This window comes from Cyanistes caeruleus, chromosome 16 (genome assembly GCF_971803275.1).
Source record: "Cyanistes caeruleus chromosome 16, bCyaCae1.hap1.1, whole genome shotgun sequence".
NCBI classification, from domain to species: Eukaryota; Metazoa; Chordata; class Aves; order Passeriformes; family Paridae; genus Cyanistes; species Cyanistes caeruleus.
The window spans coordinates 7,094,473-7,111,125 of record NC_141716.1 but is presented as its reverse complement, the minus strand read 5'-3'; the positions used below and the strand labels follow the sequence as shown (position 1 = coordinate 7,111,125).

Genomic DNA, 16,653 nt, shown 5'->3' with positions numbered 1-16,653 from the left:
GGTGGGAGCAGCCAGAACCAGGAAATCTTGCAGGACACCTCCAAAGCAGAGCACAGGAGACAGAAGCATTTCTGCCATCCAGTGCTTTCCATACATTGAAATATGTGAAACTCAGTGTCAGCTTCTTCCAATGATGTTTTGGGTTTTTATTGTCCTTCCTCCAAAATACCTGAACTCTTAAGCTCTTCAAATCACCTCCCCAGACTTATGTCCATCACTGGTTTCTCTCACCCTCTACACCCTGTGCCATGTAAGAACCTAAGCATGACTTTACCCCCTATAGTGCATGAAAAGATCCCTTTAATAAAAAAAACCCACAAACAGCCAAAACCCAACAATAAATAATGCCCAAGCCTCCCAACAAACAGGGAAGGGTAATACACCAATATGTAAAAAATTATTTTTCTGCCTAAAACCTGCAATTAATGTTAATTTTCTTTTTTATCATTTGATTCAGTCCAAACAGAGCTGTTCCCACACAGATTCTAGTCAAACCATCACATAAATAGACCTTTTCATAATAAAATTTATTATTTAAATAAATTCAATCATTTTTACAATTATGGCTTAAATATCAAAAAAGGAATGTTGAGGTTCATTCTTATGAACAGTCAAAGCAGATAAAAATATTTGTATCCAAAAGGTCATTTGAGGTTCGCTGCAAGTCACAGACATACAAAAGATAAAAACCTGCCCCATTTCAAGTTCCTTAATTCAGACTTCATGCCACTTGACATTTCATTTCTAGTTTTAAAAAACCCAACAATTTATTGCAGTAAATTGATTGTCCTACACAGATCTGTCCAAATCCTCAAAAACAGTCCAGCCAGCCTGATGCTGGGCTCACTACTGGCTGCATGCACAGGTTCCCCTTGTTCAATTTGTGCTCCAGCTCTAGCTAGTGCCGAGGAAATTAAGTTAATGCTGTCGGATGAACTGACATTTGTGTCCTGCAGCCATGTGCTTTTGTCTTTGTCTGTGGAGAACACAGAGCCTGTGACTGGACAGATGCCCTGGGCACCACACTGCCAGGGTGTTCCTACTGGGATTACCAAAAGTTTGGTATTTTAAGAATATTGCTTGAACATAAAATTCTTCCAAAAGTAAATTCAAAACTCTGCGTGCAAATGAAACCAGACTAATTTGAACTGTCTTTCCTCTATTGATTTCTATGATTCTCTCCATGAGCATAAGGACAAGAACACGATACTCAGCTGTCACTACAGTCTATAAAAAGTTTAATTGCACTTTCTGCTATCCCTGACTATTGCATGACCAGCTCTCCAGGAACCTGCTGACAGCACCAGCAGCCCTAGGGCCCAGCCTGGCTGTAACTGCTGCTTGGGTGCATTTCCTAATCACCAGTTATAAAAATACATCCTCAGAGGAAAAAATAAAAATAACATGTATATTGTCTTGCAACACAGAAGTGATCAAGCAAAACATTTCATTCTACCTCCTTGGAGTAGAAATAAACACTTTTTTTCCCACTAAGGACAAAGGGACCTGCTTCATGAGGACTCTCTCTTGGCCAAATCCCCTCCCAGGGGCACTGACTAAGCCACTAAATCTGGGGTGAGTCTCCTTTTTTGTGTTACCTGTATGAAATAATCAGCACAAAACCCAGGGGAGAAACTCTTCACTTACAGGAGATCATGAAAATGAGACCCACTGGTTCTAAAGGAACCAAAGTTCCATTGTTAAATGAAGCTGGCACCGTGCTAAAGTCGTTATCCCAACAATTCCAGCATTTTTTGCAATTCTCCATAGCATCTGAGTTAGATGATTGCATTTCAATAGTCCACAGATTGATCCCCAGACAATCTTATTTTGGAATTGCAATAATATTTGCTAATCAGGCTGCTGAAGAATCTTTTAAGATCCCACGCAGGATGACTTCAAATAGGAACAATGAATTTTACACCTTACCAGCTTTTACCAAGCATCTTTAGAACCAGCAGGAGATACTTCCTATGGGTTTTTATCCTTCATGGAGTGCCAGCCATATGCCCACTCTTATGCTTCGGTAGGACAAGAGCAAGCTTGGGTGGTCTTTGGCATGCAGCTCAAACCCCCCAAAGGCAGACTGCAGGAAGGTAGCTTAAACTAGGAAGAGAACAACAAAACCTCTCCATAGGTTCTGGAATCAAGTCTGACACAGATTCAGTAGAAGAAACACAGCATTAAATGGAGACTTTTCCAGATACAATGATTTCCTATTGCCATTCCTCCACACAGGAAAGAGCCACGCTGGATTTCGGTTGCAAACAGGACAAAATTCCTCCTGCCACAGTGCTGGGACATCACAGGGATCCCTGCCACAAGGAAAACTTGTGTGATTGCATCTCAGCTCCATCCCACATGAAAGTCTAAGCACAGCCAAGCATGTGGCTTGGGGAGAGCCGAGGCAGGCACTTCATACATTCAGAATTGAAATGAGATAAAAGACACCCTCCCTCAAAACTGTCATGCTTCCAAAAGCAGCTCTGTGATTCTCAGAGAGCACCATTCACCACAATACATCTCTACCAGCCACATGTCACTGGGTGAAAGTAGCCTCTCTGATGAACCACAGCTTCCAGCTCACAGCAGTTTGGCTACAGAAAATATAAAAATACATTATACACATACACTCGTTCACTGCTCTTAAAAACTCAGGCCATAAGGCTGTGAAACAAATTCACGGAGTTAAAAGTTAATAAATTAAAAGCAGCTTTAAAAAAAGTGGGGGAGGAAAAGGAGGGGGGATCAACAGGAGATATCAAATAAAATTCTGAACAGTTTAAAATGGGCTGACAAATCCCAACTTTTCCTGGTAGGAGAGGTCCCCGCTTTTCGTTGCCTTTATGCTGGTGAGGACAATCTCCTTCATACAAAGAACACATAAATCTATTTACAAAATCACCTTGGTCTTGCTGTTGCGATATTTACATGCTTAGAGAACATTTTGGCTAGACAAAGAGTGGTGCATGCATCTCTTGTTGCTTTCCTCCTTCACTTAAAAAAAAAAAAAAAAGTAAAAAATAAGAAGTCTTATAAATTTCCTGTCCTTGGATTTAAAATGAAAGGCAGTACTCAGAAACTTTGGTCCTCCATGGCAAACAGCAGCTTACTGTGCCACTCCACTGCATGCAGTCGTTCCACCCTGATGAAAGGACTGAGCATTTGATCCCCAAAGTACAATCCTGGCAGCTGGAGTAATATTTGCCCCCCCCAAACTGCAGCTGCTGTGGCAGGTAGGATGAGGGTTCTGCTGAGCAACTTACAGTTACAAAAATAGTATCATCATCAGTAAAGTCACATGCCCATCATCTATCTCCAATGCCTTTTTGGTTTGCTAGAATTGAAAGTTCCTGCCCAAGATTGCACTGATTAAAAACAGCTCAAGATGCTGAAGCAGACGCTGAAGCTGTCATGGTGCAGGAAGCTCCCAGATCCCCTGCTGCATTTGGCTCTGTAGGTCATTGAATAATGGAAAGCTTTGGTCCTTCCCAAGGCACACATAATGCAGTTCAGGCAGAGGGGGCCTATCCTCACCGGGAGATGGCTGAGGTCCTCCTGACTCGAATCTCCTGGGCTGCAGTGTAGCTGTTGTGCTGGTAGTAATGCTGGAGCAGTCTCCTCCACAAAGGGTTGCACTCCAGGAGGTACCGGTTCCCTGTGGGCACAGGGATGGGGACAGCAGGTTAGTGGCCAGAAGAGGCTGGGCTGGTACCATTTTTGTCTTTAACCTCTAGCTAAGGGGGCTGGGTCACTTGCAGGGACATAGATATCTGTGAAATCCCAGCTCCCTGATATGCTGTCATATCTATGAGCAGCTTCCCTACACATCACAGCCTACACCTGCATGATTAGGAGCAAAATGAGCAGCCAGATTTTTCTTAGGACAGAGCTCTAGCACGAAAGCAACAGAAACAACAGGGTCTAAAACAAAGAGTGCGAAAAAATAACTACACTTGCTTGTATTCAAGCTGTGAATGAGCTCTGCTTTTCCCAGATTGCCCAGTTTCAAAAGCCCAGACTAAAGGGCAGAAGAATAAAGCAAGACCACTTGTTGTGCTAGCTTGGATCACCACCCTTTTATCTGAGAATCCTATTTCCCTGAAGGCTTGTGCATGTTCCAAGGATACCCACCTATGATGCAGAGTCCTTCCTGAGCTCGTGTGATGGCAACATTGACCTGGTTTGGGTCGGTAATAAACCCCAGGTATTTCTTCTGCCAGCTCTTTGTGGGCTTCCTATCGATCTCAGACCGGGGGCAGGAACGTACAGTTGACAGGATCACGTATTTCCATTCACTTCCTAGAAAGTGGAAGCAGACCAGATTTTCTTAGAAGGAAGCATCTGGCCATTTCTCTATCCCACTCACTTCTCTACTGCCACCCTCAGGGTTTCTCCAGCTTTGGAGGCTTTGGACTCCTGATCATTGCTTTCCAAAGAGAACTGTCTTCTGACAGTTCTTTAACACCCTTCTCAGATACAGAAGCACAGAATCACAGAATGATTTTGTTTGGAAGAAACATTCTGTGTTCCAGCTTCCCTGACATGGGCAGGGAACCTTTCACTAGAAATCTTCCACTGGAGACCCTCCACCTTCCTGCCTTCAGCAGCCTCACCCTGCCCAAGAACTCCAGAGGCTTCCAAAGGATTTATTATAATCACAGATCACCCAGAAATCTGGTCTTCCCTGGCTGAAGTGACCCTGGGGTAGGGTTTGCTTGAAGGCTGTATCTGTGAGGAGCATCTCAGGAAGGCAGGAGGGGTCAGACCCAACCTCCCCTTCCCATCCCCTCACCTTGACTCTTCATGATGGTGCAGACGGTCACCCCGCGGATGCCTTCCCTCTGGAGGCTCTTGTTGATCTCGGACACCTGGGCACTGTAGGGGCTGAGGATGGCGATGCTGTCCGGCCGGATGGTGCCATCTAGTGTCAGCTGCTTGGCAATCCTCACCTGGGGGGACCAGAGTCCTGCTCACCTGGCAGCGGGGCCGGGGGGAAGAGCCCCCTCCCCAGTGCCGACCTTAGGATCACATTGCCCTGCACCTGTTTCTGCCCAGGGGCGTCCTGCTGTGCTCCAGACCCGGGAGGCACCAGGCAGACGCTATTCATCTTTATATCTTTATATCTTTATCATCCCTCCACAATTCCAGCACAACACCCTCCCTTCTGCACCCCCAGCAATTCCCAGGACCCTGCTCACCGCGTGTGCCACTTCCTCCAGGTTAGCTTTGGAGTTCTCGTTTCCTTCCTCAGTAGAAATCATGAGGGAGTGCTCCTTCCCTTCCACGTGCCCAAAGATGATGGGGCAGCAGTTGTTACCTCTGTGGTGGAGCATGCTGGGCTTCTGAACAAGCTGAGAACTTGTTTTCAGCCGCCTTTCATAGAACTCCTGGGATGGGAACTCACAAATGCTCTTGTGCTGGCAGAGAAAAGGGAGGAAACTGAGGTGAATGAAACCCAAGGAGCTTCTCACCCTGCAGCGTCTTTCTGGGCCGGCTTCACCCACAGTGCCATTCACCTGGAACTGGCACTGGCATATTCCTAGATATAATCCTGTGTCTAGGAAGGGGAAGCACTAATGGAGACTATCTGCTGCTTAAGGCAAGCCTCGATTTTCTGTGATGGAGAGAAGGCAATCCACGGGAGGGCCTCACCATGCGGTACTGCGTGTCCAGCATCCACGCCTGTCCCTGGTAGCGCTCAAACAGAGACATCTCCATGCCAAGACTCTTGCAGACATCGTTGTTAACCACTGGCCGCAGCTGTTTGTGATCCCCCAGCAGAACAACCTGGAAGGAAGAGCAGACTCCTCAGCTGCGAGGTGGTGGCACTGCAAAGGCCATCAGCTCTTTGAAAGGCTGTTTGTGCACAGACATTTGGTGCTACCTATTTATGTTCCGTTTCCAGCAACCTCAGCCAAAGACCACATTGGACATGATATAAATATCCTGTTCTAGATAACGTTTCCATCTGATGGGAGGAAAACAAAGAACCATAGAAATCTGGAATCACAGAATGGTTTGGGTTGTAAGGAACCTGAAAGCTCACCTCTTTCCAACCCCGTGCCATGGGCAGTGACACCTTCCACTAGACCAGACTGCCCCAAGGTCTGTCCAACCTGTCCTTGAACGTTTCCAAGGATGGGGCAGCCACAGCGTCTCTGGGCAACCTCTGCCAGAGCCTCACCATCCTCACAGGGAAGACTTTCTTCCCAATATCTAATGGAACTCTGCCCTCTGTCAGTGTGAAGCCATTCCTCCTTGCCCTGTCACTCTGTCACTTTGCCCTTGTCCAAAGTCCCTCTCCATTGCTTTTGGAGCCCCTTTAGGCACTGTAAGAGGCTCTGAGGTCTCCCTGGACCCTTCTCTTCTCCAGGTTGAACAGCCCCAGCTGTGTCTATGCTTCTTGTGACACTAATACTTTGTACCTGGGCCAGAATATTTTTTCAGTGGCAGCAATACCCACCCCATAAAGAAGCACAAACCTTAAAATCCTACCAGGTCTTGTAAGAGCATCATGGTAAAGGATGGAAGAGGTTTGAGAGCCCTGAGCAGCTGTCCCGGAGACATCTTTGGCAGGGACATACCTTCTCAGCACGGCGGTGGCAGACCAAGGGGATGAGGGTCTCGGGCTCTGTGGACATGGCACACTCATCAATGATTATCTGCTTGAAATTGAGCTGCTCCAGGGCGTTGGCAGATGAGACAGAGCAGGTGCACAGGATGACATCGTGACGCTCCAGCTGATACGAGCGACCTTGTGACAACCAATTTTTGTACCTAGTGTTGATGCAGAAAACACCAGGTTATGCATAAGGGAACACCTTCAGATTCCTCATGCAGGAACCAGGCAGAGGTCATGCTTTCCCAAACGATTATGGCCTCACATCCCTCCCCAGGATGAGCTGGTCTTCCCAGAAAAGGGCTTTGGATGGACACTGTAGGAAATGTACTTTGTCCTGAACTCAACAGGGGAGGGGCTCTGGGTGCAGGATTCAAGGGTCACACAGGCAGAATAGGAATTTTGGTTCAGATGGACAACAGCACCAGTGCAAAAGGGATTCTGAGGCTCTGTGCCTGTAACCTCCAGCTCATCATTTTTTATCACTATTCTGAACACACAGTTTATTAATCTGTGCTTCAGAGGTGACACAAAGCCAAAGTCAGCCATCTCTCACCACGGTCTCTTCCTACTCACTCCTTTGTTTCAGCTTCTGTGATCTCCTCTCTGTTCCTCACCCGAGTGTCAAAGTGACAGATCTTCTCCCAGAAGGGGCTGGGCGCCCGCCGGATGAGATGATGCAGGATTATTTTGCTGAATAAAGAGTCAATATATAAATATTTTCCCTCAACACTGAGACCTGAGTGATTTCTTCTACAGTGAAGCAGACCACACCACCTGCCTATGTGGAAAAGCCCCATTAGCTAAAAAACTCACAGCCAAACTTTCCCATCTTTGTAGACCAAATAATTCAACCTTGAGGACATAAAATACAACTGCTTCCCTTTAGCAGCTGCAAGTAGGAATGAAGCCAGAGACATTCAGGGCTGTTCCAGAAGGAGATGAAAACATCTATGGAATTTTCAACAACTTGGATTTCCTGACTAGGTGCTACATTAGAATGTACACATTCACTTGAAAAAATTAATTACAAATTATTTAGAAAGCAGGTTAATAGTGCTGCTCTGCAGTGGTAGAATGAAACTATTTGCTCTGGTTTGTTCAGCATTACTGATGCAGAAGCTACCTCTCCCCAGCATCCTAGGAGCCTGCAGGGCCATGCTGTCCTACCTGAGCTCATGTTTTGGCTTTGCATCCCGTAGGGATTTACGGGAGATGTTCCGGTTGCTCCCTGGGTATGGGAATTCCATTGTCTCAATGGCCTCCCCATAAACCCTCAGTGGTTTCAGGTTCTTCACCTTCAGCAGCATCTCTGGAGAAGAAAGGCAGCTCTGCTCAGACAGCAGCAGGCACTGGTGATGCTCTCTCCCTGCCCCTCACTCATCATCCCATCTCCACTGGTCCTCGCCCTACAGTGCAGGGTCTTCTGTAAGGACCAGCCCCACTTTCTGCCCCTCCACACCACATGTTCTCCCTCCCACCAGTACAAGCCACTTCAGGGGCTTAAGAGATGATAGTTACCAGCAACAACATCAACAGACTTGTTGGATGGGCCACAGTACAAGATGCACTTTCTCTTCTTGTCCTTTTCATCTTCCAAGCATGCTGTTTTGTCCTTCTCAACACTCTCCTCATTTAATTTATGGAACCAGTAGACAATGTGAGTTCCAACAACGGTCTTCCCTGTGCCTAGAAAAAAAAAGGAGTATGCTGAGAACATTTTAACCACAACACATGCTCTGGATCAGCATCCAGCTGATGAGCTACAAAATCAAGAATGGAGGGGACTGCCTTGCACAGCTGTAGGTGATGCCAACCCACGTTCCCTTCTCCTGGCTCACTGAGGGTCCTATGGAAAGCAGCAGATCAGCTCTCACCTGCCATCCATACCACAGCAGGAGTGTTCTGCTGTCCCCCCTTACCTGGTGGGCCTTGGATGAGCATGAAGGATTTTTTTAGAGCATCCAGAACAGCCTGTTTCTGACTCTTGTTAAGTTTCCAGCTGTTACCAGGGATATCAAAGGAATTTTGCTGCAGGAATCTGGATATTGTCACTGTTACAGCAAAGAGCCAAGAAAACAAATTTAAAGAAAGTTACTGAGGGCAGCACAGAAGTGATTCAGCAAGAGGGTGCAGCAGGTACCTAGTGATGGTGGTCCATTACAAGACCACCTAGAAATAATCCTTATCCCGTGCCAAGATACTCTGCCCATGAACCATGTCTGTCAGTCCTGGGGATGACAATCTCAGCTGTGCCAGCCACCAGCAGGGCATCCCAAATTACACAGCAGCTCCTCTCATTCCCTTGCCAGGGGAACCTCCCGGTGTGGGAGCATCAGCCCTATGACAAGGGCCCACAGAAACTGCCAGGGCACCTGCCTGGCCAGAAGCAAGTAGCCACAAGGTAAGAAAGGTTTGCACTTTATTTGCACTTACGTTTTTGAGGAGGTTCGTGGCCAAGGGCGATGCTTTTAGCAAGATCAGAGGCATACTTGAGCTTCCAAAGTGCTTTTTCTTTCCGTCTGACAGACAAGGAAAAATAGGAATGAATGGAATGTAGCATAAAATAGCAAAAGTAGTAATTCAGCTTTGCATAACAGCTTTACTTATTCTTTCTCTCTGCTTTGTTATTGCATTAACTCCTTCCACAAAGAACTTAAACCACAAGTAACTTTAACTTAACTCTGCTCCTCTGCATCTGGGACCATTTCTCAACTGACTGAAGAGCTGAGCCTGTAAAGATGTTGAGAGCAAGGAACAAAACTACTGTCCCAACTCTGTTTTGTTATGGCCCACTCCCTTTTACTGGATTAGCTTCCAATGTTTCCTAAAATTCATGATGGAACAGGAAGCATATTCTGCCCTGAGAATGCTACAGCATTGGGGGTGCATAGCAGCCTTTGCTGTGTATGAGGAAGGGCAAACTAAACATCAGCTCTGATTTAAAAAAAACAGAACTTGTTTTGCAGCAACAACAAAGGGGAATGATTTGGAAATCAGGGAGCTCTTCTAAGTAAACCCCACTCCAGAGCTTCACTTGGCCTTTTGTAACACATATTGCAGCAACCCGGTAATATAAGAAGCTGGTCCTGAGGGAAATTTCAGCACCTTCCCCTATCTCCCCATTCTAAAGGACAACCAGAAGAGCATGATACTCTCTGGAGAGCAGACCCAAGGAATGCTGCCACACTCCCCAGAGACCCACAGCCCAACAGTATGGCCAGTCAGAATAAAGATAAGGGCAGGTTTTTCAGGGGATCAGCCACAGCAGTGAGAAAAGCCCATGGGGGTGCAGCAGAGGGGTCCTGTGGGTTGCCAGGTGAACCAGAGCACACTTACATGTCTGGCAGCATCTTTGGAATGAGTTCCACCGTGAACCTGGCAGAATCCTGTGAGACCTCCACAGGGATGGTCTCCATAGACATATAGTGGACGTAAAAATTCATAGTCTGCTGAGCAGACCTGTCCAACTTGTCATCATCACTGAACTCCTCCGTGACCCCGTGAGCCACCCAGGTGTAGGTATCAGGATCAACCACAAGTTTGTTCTCCAATTTGCCATTGTCAAGCAAAGACAGGTTCTGGAGGCCATGGCTAAGGCATTCCTCAGCATTCTGGGGGCTCTTGGGAAGCTTCAGCCCACCTAAACGAATGCACAGGTAACAGTTGAAGAAGTCCACTTCAATGGAGCAGTCCTCCAACCACTTCTTGTTCAGCATAAAGCTCCCTTGCAGCTGTCCTTTGCTTGTCCTTTGCTTTGCCCACTTTATTTTAATATCATGGAGGACAATCGAGTCGTTCTCGGCCACGGCACACGATGCAGACTCCATGGCACTCATGGGCATCCACACCTTGTTGTACTCCGTTGGGTTCTTGTACCTGTCCTTGGATGGCAGCGTGGCATAGGCCGAGAAGCAGTCGATTGGCTTCTCCATGTGCTGCAGGCAGACCTCAAACCCCGGTGTCACACACCACAGCTGCACAAAGGGCACCAGGAAGCCGCGGCTGACGTCGGTGGTGAGCTGGAACCACAGCGCGTCACCGGCGCTCAGCTCCAGGGACAGCTCCATGTAGTGGGAGCAGGAGCTTTTCCGCACCCAGCCTATGTGCCGGTGGTACAGCTCCTTGCTCTGCCGCAGGAGGGACGCGGCCTTGTCAAACTCCTCGTTCCTGATAGCCGTGAGCACGTCTTGCCACGTCTGGGTGCGGAAGAGGGTGACGCTCTTGTCGCAGAGGGGTCCTTCCCGCAGGCTCTGCTCCTTTGTCTCTGCAGAGTACATCCTCCTCTTCCAGGTCAGCCTGATGCTGCTCCGCTGCTGGATGAACACAGGCTGCTCTATCAGCTGAAGGGATCTGTAACTAATTCTCTGGGGATCCGGAAGACTCTCATTGTTCAGGGGAAACAGGGCTTTAAAAAACCTGCTCATCTCTTCGATATCCACCACAAAGGCAATCTTCTGCAGGACTTGGTCCTTCAGCTGGCAGGCCATCTGCAGGGAGTGGGCTCTCTTCTCGTACGTCATCGCCTGGGTATTCTTCCTGTTGAAGTCGTGACAGAGAAACTCAATGTCGTCCGCAGAATAGATGAGGGGCTTCTTGCGGAGCACAGAATGCAGGTGCCGCTGGACCACGACATCCACGTACCGGCGGATGGGAGAGGAGGCCCAGGTGTAGGAGTCAACATGCAGGGAGTAATGGCCTGCCTTAGACTGGACAGTGGAGTTGGAGCGACAGAAGTAGGAGCGGCTGAGCAGCCTCCTGAACTCCAGCACCACTGGGGCCAGCTTTGGGTGGATGTCATCAGTGACAACGAGGTCGAGCATCTTCTGGAAGTCATGGGCATTAGCAGCTGACTGCAGGTGCTCCCAGATGGGGCCCAGAAGACTGAACTCCACATTTTTAGGGGAGTCTTGTCCAGGAGGCATTTCTCCCAGGTGATGTAAGAGATGGATGGACAAAGGAATGATGTGGCTGTACTTTTCTTTCATGTGTGACAGCTGTGTAAGGCTTGGCTCACACTGACACCGGAGAGGAGTGACATTTCTGGTCACCTCCTGATTGGTGAGGAACTCGGCCACAAAACTATTGAACATGATCATTAACTCCTCTATCATCTGATGGGACCCCCTGTTACCTGGGGAACTCTCCTCATCCAGCCGGTCATAGAAGCAGTCCTCCTGCAGCCGAAACTTCCGATGGATCCTGGAGAAGTGATAAGCCACAGCTATGCAGTCCTCCAGGGTATCAAAACGAAGGGCCTTTGCTGCTCCCCTGTAGCAGTTCTTAATGCAGAGCTCTGCCTCTTCGTAGGACAGCTGTCTGTCTGAGCGGATCACGGAGATGGTGAAGATTCCCTTTAACATCTGATCAGTCTCCTTCTCTACGGTGACAAACAGGGAGATCACCCGTCGATCCTTCTGCGGCAGGAGGCTGCAGACATCTTGGCTGATTTTGGGTGGGAACATGCACAGAGGCTCCTGGTTGGGAGCATAGTAGGTCACACCTCGCTTCTTTGCTTCCAGGTCCAAGGCACTCCCTTTGGGAATTATGCCAGCCACATCTGCAATATGGATCCCAACCTCATAGTGACGCCCAAGATCCCTAATGCTGATAGCATCGTCCAAATCCCTGGCGCCTTGGGGGTCAATAGTGAAGGTCATGTAATTCCGACAGTCCTTCAGAGCTTCCTTGGTGAGGTTTATGTTGCTGTTGGAGGTGTATTTGGCTGTCTCTCTGGTGACAGCAGCTGGGTATTTGTTCTCCAAACCATACTCCAAGGCAAGGATCTTTAAGCCTTCTTCCAAATTCAGTGCTGCCTGCAGGATCTCTGTTATTATCCCCAAGGGGTAGTAAAACCCTTCCCGCCAGGAGATGACCTGGACACAGAAGAACTGGCACCTCCTTGTCTCCTGGCTGATCTTCTCACAGCTGACCACTTTGTACTTCCCATTGACAAGCCTGCGGATGGGAATGACATTGGGTTTCTCCTTCAGCCCCGGGACAAATATTTTGGTGACAGTGGGATCGATGGGTATCATCACACGGGGATCAAACTCATCCATCATGCAGATGAAGGTCCGTTCTCTCTCAGCACGCTTCAGGATGCCCACCACCCTCCCCTGTGGGCGGTGGCTGCTGCTGTTGCCTGTGCTGTTCTGCAGGATTTCCACCAGCACCTCGTCCCCAGTGAAGGCTGTCCCACAGTTAACTCTGCCTTTGATCTGGATGTTCATGGCAGGGGAGTCATTGAGGGTGAAGGCAGAAGCTCTGTCAAACGCCTCTTTGACCAGCTCGCACCTCTTGTACATTTGTGGGTGCATATGCAGGTACTGCTGCATCATCTGAGAAGAGAAGCTGACATACTCCCACTTGTCTTTCCACTGGTTTGAAGCCTCAGACTTCACATTCAGCAGCCCTTCATCAGACACTGTCACCAGCATGTTCTTGCTCTCATCTAAGAGCTCCTGGAGGATGGGATCATCAGGATTCATGCTCTCACCCTCAGAGCTCAAGGAGTCTGTGTCACAGTCTTCCTCGTCCCCCTCCAGGCTCCTGCTCCAGCTCTCCTTGTCACACGCAGCCTGTTTGATCTGAGCCATTGTCAGGTTCTCTGGGAAGATGCTCCCATTATCAATGCACTGCTGGATGAACCGTTTCCATACTTTGCTGCACTGGCCGTGAGAGCACAAGGCCACGGCGTCCCCCACCACAGCCACCAGCGACTGAGCCCGGGTCATGATGGTGTTGAGCACTCTGGCCTCGTTGAAGAACTCGAGGTGGTGGGAGGCTGAGACATGCAGGCTCTCGCTGGTGTGGACTGTGCTGATGATTATGACTCGAAACTCACGCCCTGCACCAGAGGGGACAAGGGAAAAGTCACCCATGAGAACACAACGGGGAAGACCCTGCCTGGCTGCTACCTGTCTATACTGTGTCACCATGGAGTGATGTAACCTCGCTTGGCTGAAACGTGGGGGTCACCCAGTGTGGGTAAAGCAGCTCTTGGTGATCATGAGATCCTCAGTGCATGAACCAGGGTGGACATCACAAGGCACCACCACGCACACACCAGGGAGGAAAGGACAGCTTGGAGATGGGATAAAGACAGCACTTGGGCAATGCAGCCATGAGCACCCATAGAGTAGTCCAGCGTGCCCAGTGCCACCAGCAGCCCCTCCTTGCAAACACAGGAAAAGTTTGCTGTGAATCTCAAATTCCCTGAGGAACTGAGGGTCTTGCAGGAACAAGAGCAGTGATCATTTGCAAGGATCCCTCTCCCCTCAGGAAGAGCTGTGCTGATCACACAACAAATAATAACTAACAAGAGGCATCCTAGTGATGTCAGAGCTGGGAAGAGGCTGTAAAGAAAGGGTGTGGCAATCACAAACACCCCCAGGGGAAGTTATTCTCACCATGAGGAGTCCCAGCTGCACAATAAAAAAAAAAAAAAAGATAATGAAAACACGGATGAGTCATAAACTAAGTCCTTGAGGACAAAATCAGCCTTATCCCTCTCTTGTCATCCAGAGCAGGAGACTCCTCCTCTAGTGAGCTGTTCTGTGATTGGTAGCCATCCTGGTTTCAATTCCCTTCTGTCACCCGCCTCCCTCACTGGTACTTAGGGCCTCACATGATTCACACATACTCAAGTCTCTGGGATGGCACTTACAGGGTTTTTACCCTCCTACAAAGAAACGTCCATATATTTGAAATGAGTTGACAGCTGGCTGCAGATTTAATTCAATGTGAAATCTTATTCACTCAGGAAAAGACAAAATCAAAGATCTACCAACCCGAAGGGAATGGAAATCAGCCAAAGGAGTTCCAGACACTCCCTCCTAATTGGTGTTAGGTGGACTGCATTGGTGGCAGAGACATGGCGAGGGCAGGGGAGCTCTGCCTGGCAGCACCTCCCAGACAGTATTTTTCCACAATAGCCAATATTTTGCATTTTAACAAGGAGGAAAAGGTAAAGATGTTGGAAACTCCTCTGCTAACACCCCAATGTCTCTTCCCCCTGCCTGTTACACAGTGGCTGTAGTTGTTATGGACCCTCCTGTCCACCAGCATGACTGCAAAAGCTGTGCATAACACACACAAAAGACCCCAAAATGCAGCCAGGCATGAGGAACTGTTGCACAAGACACAAACCTGGCAAATTTTCGTAGTTTTCCACCACCACATCTTGTAGATGATTTTTCCTCAGCTCTTGTCTTGTTGCAGAAACCTGGTAAGAAAGAGGCACAACTGAACTCAGCTCAGAAATGCCCCCCACCAAGCACCAGGGTCCCTCATCCTGCCCAGCTGCAGGTTCCCCAAATTACTTGAAAGCAGCCACATTTCTGGGCTGACTTCAGCCAGAGCTCCCACTGCCCTGTCATTAACCTGTTTAGAAGATGCTGACAGAAGAGTTTAACTAGGTCATCCCACCATCTTTCCTCCAACCACCCAGGACACACTGGAGATTCCACAGTGGAACTCTCCACAAATGGAGAGTGCCTAAAAAATACACTGAAGGCACGTGAGACCCCAGATTTCTTATTTTTACTAGCACAAATAATAATAAATAGATTAAAAGGTCTTTCTTAGGGGATGTTTAGTCAGCAGTGCAGGCACGGCCCCCTCAGATGGAATGCAGGATTCCTCTACGCACCTGCGTCCCATGGGAGACCACACAGATTTTCTTCAGGTCCCGGACACCCCACTCATCTGGCCACCTCTGGTAGATCTCCTTCACTTTCTCAATCACTTGTATTATCTCGGAGACATTTTGCCAAGAAATCATGGAGATATCCCTTTCAGCCACACCAGACACGTGGCAGAACACAAGGGGATAAATTTCGGGATGGGGTGGGATGTTCCCACTGGCTTGGATAGCATTGCCGTTGCCGATGTAGAAGTGCTTGGAGATGAACTCAATAATTCCGGCCGTGGATCGGTAATTCTCATTGAAGATGATCCTGCTCTTCATGGCCACCTCATGCCTCTCCCTCTGGTAGAACTGGAAGAGCCGGTTCAAGAGGGTGTGATCAGCAGATTGCCCACTCCCAACACTGAACAGCTTTGGGGTTATCTGCATGTGGTCCCCAGCCAGGACAATGCGGGTGTCAGAAGTGGCGTAGGAGAGCGGAACCAAAGCTTCGCACTCCAGCATCTGCGCAGCCTCGTCGATCATGATGTGGGTGAAGTAGCCCCGGGGGACCTTCAGGTCCTTGGATAGCATGGAGGTGGTGATAATGATGTGGTGCTTATCAATCTCGGCCTGCGTGGGGTGGCGGAAGGAGCGCTGGTCTGGCGAGAGGCAGCAGTACATCTGGGTGATGGGGTCCGTCATGTTGATGGACCGGTCGGGGGAGATGATCCGCAGGGGAACAGCCCATGGATGCCCCGTGGTCACGTAGTTGTGAAAATACTCCCGGATGTAAATGTCAGCAGCGCTGGAGGGCAACAAAAGGGAAAAGCATCAAGGAATTGTTGGTGCCGTTCCTAAATTCTGTGACACAAAGTTCTCTCACATTCTGCAGCACACATCCAGTTTCTCTCCTGGCTCTGGTGACACCACACTTGTCACAGCAGACATTTACAACTGCACAAAGGAACCAGTGCCTACGCAGCCACCAATTCCCAGCCTCTTTCAATAGTATGATTTAAAATAGGAACTGGTATTTGGGACTACTACATCTCTTGAAATACTTATGGAAAAATGTGATGTGCCCAACAAAACCTATGGCCCTGATGCTGTCCAGGGCCAGCCAAGTGACAGGGAGCTCTCCTCTGAGAGAGGATTCAAAACAAAGCATTCCCATCCACGGGTGAGGCAAGACTTACAGGAGAAGCTTCTGTGCAAGCAAACAGCCTGGAACAGGCTAAGATTAGCAGTCACCATCTATTATGCATTAAAAACTGAGGCAGTAACAGCCTGCAGGATCAGATGTGGACACTCTTTTCAGTGTAACTGCTCTAATTTTAACAGTCCTGGCCTGGTTTCTCTGAAGGCAGATCCAATGGCATTCAGACCAGATCTGCTTTTA

The 16,653-nt window shown here is 48.5% G+C and overlaps 1 protein-coding gene across 1 annotated transcript in view; it reads right to left on the bottom strand.

Annotated features, from left to right (window-relative positions):
* Positions 1 to 508: 508 nt before the first annotated feature.
* Positions 509 to 16,653, bottom strand: part of HELZ2 (helicase with zinc finger 2) — a 30,611-nt gene continuing 14,466 nt past the window's right edge. Inside the window, exons 7-20 of the mRNA XM_023939720.2 lie at positions 15,276 to 16,059; positions 14,774 to 14,849; positions 9,962 to 13,472; positions 9,059 to 9,144; positions 8,545 to 8,676; positions 8,144 to 8,311; positions 7,793 to 7,934; positions 7,199 to 7,315; positions 6,588 to 6,780; positions 5,656 to 5,790; positions 5,202 to 5,420; positions 4,796 to 4,952; positions 4,135 to 4,302; positions 509 to 3,658 (exon numbers count right to left, since the gene is read on the bottom strand). Of these exons, the coding sequence (XP_023795488.2) occupies positions 3,534 to 3,658; positions 4,135 to 4,302; positions 4,796 to 4,952; positions 5,202 to 5,420; positions 5,656 to 5,790; positions 6,588 to 6,780; positions 7,199 to 7,315; positions 7,793 to 7,934; positions 8,144 to 8,311; positions 8,545 to 8,676; positions 9,059 to 9,144; positions 9,962 to 13,472; positions 14,774 to 14,849; positions 15,276 to 16,059 (6,013 nt within the window). The 3' untranslated portion in view covers positions 509 to 3,533. The remainder of the gene's footprint in view (positions 3,659 to 4,134; positions 4,303 to 4,795; positions 4,953 to 5,201; positions 5,421 to 5,655; positions 5,791 to 6,587; positions 6,781 to 7,198; positions 7,316 to 7,792; positions 7,935 to 8,143; positions 8,312 to 8,544; positions 8,677 to 9,058; positions 9,145 to 9,961; positions 13,473 to 14,773; positions 14,850 to 15,275; positions 16,060 to 16,653) is intronic.